General features: G+C 31.5%; 1 protein-coding gene across 1 annotated transcript in view; it reads left to right on the top strand.

Moving 5' to 3' along the window:
• Positions 1 to 1,953, top strand: part of RERGL (RERG like) — an 8,636-nt gene extending 6,683 nt beyond the window's left edge. Inside the window, exon 5 of the mRNA XM_007454610.1 lies at positions 1,427 to 1,953. Coding sequence (XP_007454672.1) covers positions 1,427 to 1,709 — 283 coding nt within the window. The 3' untranslated portion in view covers positions 1,710 to 1,953. The remainder of the gene's footprint in view (positions 1 to 1,426) is intronic.
• Positions 1,954 to 2,326: the final 373 nt, after the last annotated feature.

The raw sequence follows: 2,326 nt of genomic DNA on the forward strand, positions 1-2,326 counted from the left end.
TTCCCTACAGTCATTTGATCTAAATTCTTGTTTATATCTGATTGACCTTGGGTAAACCCTTTAATCTCTAGACCTCCTTTTTCTGACTATAAAAGTGATAGAAACACGGTAGGGGAAAAGAATGATTTTACTAAGGTACCTCATAGCTCTGATTTCCTATAATATTATTGATTTTGAGGGACCTCCATTGTTTCAAGTGTTAAATGCCTTATATTTAAGCACCATAACTTAGGTAAGGGAAAGTAATTAAAACTATTTTCTATTCTTACAAATCAAACGAATCACTCACGAATAGGCAAAAAAAGTATATTTAAAAAATCCCTATATTTGACATTTTTCAGGCAAACTTTTTAATATATTGACCAAATAACTTTTGAGTTTTTCCAGTTCTCATTCTCTAGGTAAACTAGTCTCTAATTTGTAGATAAAAAGCAAAATTATGGCATTGTTTTATAAAATTACATCTGATATTTGTGATTCACCCTTCAAAATATTTCGTTTATTCTTCCCCATTAATTCTTCACAATAATTTTCTGAACTCTATAGAAAAAGATACTCTTAGTGACCTCAAAATCCAACACATACAGTGCTTTTTCCCTTACGGCTCACACTGTCATGTGAATGAAACCAGCCTGAAGACTGTTTTCATTTTCCCATTTCTTCCCTATAGGCAATATCTTGGCAGAGTTCCATGCCATTTAAGACCCAGTAGCCTTACTGTATTCTTCAAATGAAACTCTGCTTTAGGAATGTTACACTGTAACCGAGGAGATTATATTGATATTTGCCATAGATATTACCTTACCAAAGCGATATATTTCTTCAATAAACAGAAAAATTGTACAAGGTCACGAGACTGTAAAATTTTCTTTAAAGTATGCCGTAATGAATATTAACAAACAGCAACAAGTATTGAATTAGTAAAGAGGCATTAGTTAGTCCTTCTCTTTCAGTTGATAAGGAAATGAAAGATAATACTTAGTAAGCATATTTTATTGCCTGGCACTGGGCTAGATTTTTATACACATCTTCATTCAACCTCTGTGAACATGCTGTGTGACGAGGATTATTTTACCTTTTTTTTTTTTTTTTTTTTTTTTTTTTTTTTACATATAAGGGAATTGAAAGTGGAAAATGTTACAATCATGTCTTGTTAGTAAACAGCCATAATTCCGGGAATAGGTTTGTACCACTTCAAATGTTATGCTTTAAGAGCCTTGTTGCTTCTGTGTCATTTACTACATTTTATCTAAAATAATTTTTGTGAGTAAATGAGATACACACACACATGACCACAAATAACACACATACACACACAGTATTCTTTTTTTTTGGTCCATAATTCTTTTTGATATAAACCTACTTAATAAAAAAAAAAAGAGTTGTTAAAAGAGTCTTGCCAAAGAATTGTGCATCTGTGTTTCAGAGCTGTGGAATCAGCTGTGCTTTTGGTGGGTAACAAGCAAGATCTCTGTCATGTGCGAGAGGTTGGCTGGGAAGAAGGGCAAAAACTGGCATTGGATAACCAGTGCCAATTCTGTGAACTGTCTGCAGCAGAGCAATCTCTGGAGGTGGAAATGATGTTTATGAGAATTATCAAGGGCATCCTGACAAACTTCAAACTCAAAGAAAAGAGAAGACCCAGTGGATCTAAATCCATGGCCAAACTGATCAATAATGTATTTGGAAAGAGAAGGAAATCTGTTTAATTGACATGTGATCCTAAGGGATTTATTATATCAGAGAGTTTCAAACGTTTGTATGGTAATTAAATTTACCCTTTGTATGCAATTAAAAAATTCTCTTAGAGATATGAAATAATTGGCCATGAACCACAACTGTATTTTCAAATATATAGTTTGCCTTCTTAGTTGTTTGTATCTTGTACATTTTGCTTCACACTTAACCTTTTCTTTATTACACAGAATAATATGAGTATAACCTATTGGTGGATTACTATATAATTTTATTAAATTACCATTCTACAGGGCTGAATTTACCTTTATTTTATATATATCTTTTTAATGAAATAGTTATATTCATATAGTTAATATATTGTAGGGCTTAACATCAATTTGTGAAATTCATGATCTATTTAATTGAAATGCATGGATTTATTTTTGAAAGTGTCTTTATAATAAACCAGTGAATTATTTGATATTACATAAATTTTACTTACAACTAAGGCCTTAAGAAGTTAAATTCCTTACCCATAAGTGCATAGTTTACAGTTGGTCTGATGATGAAAAGTCTGCCTTTCCTTATTGTAAGCTAAGCTAACAAGGGCAATTATCATAGAGAAATTAACTTATACAACTAAGATACA

Source organism: Lipotes vexillifer, unplaced genomic scaffold (genome assembly GCF_000442215.2).
Source record: "Lipotes vexillifer unplaced genomic scaffold, Lipotes_vexillifer_v1.1 scaffold559, whole genome shotgun sequence".
Classification (NCBI taxonomy): domain Eukaryota; kingdom Metazoa; phylum Chordata; class Mammalia; order Artiodactyla; family Lipotidae; genus Lipotes; species Lipotes vexillifer.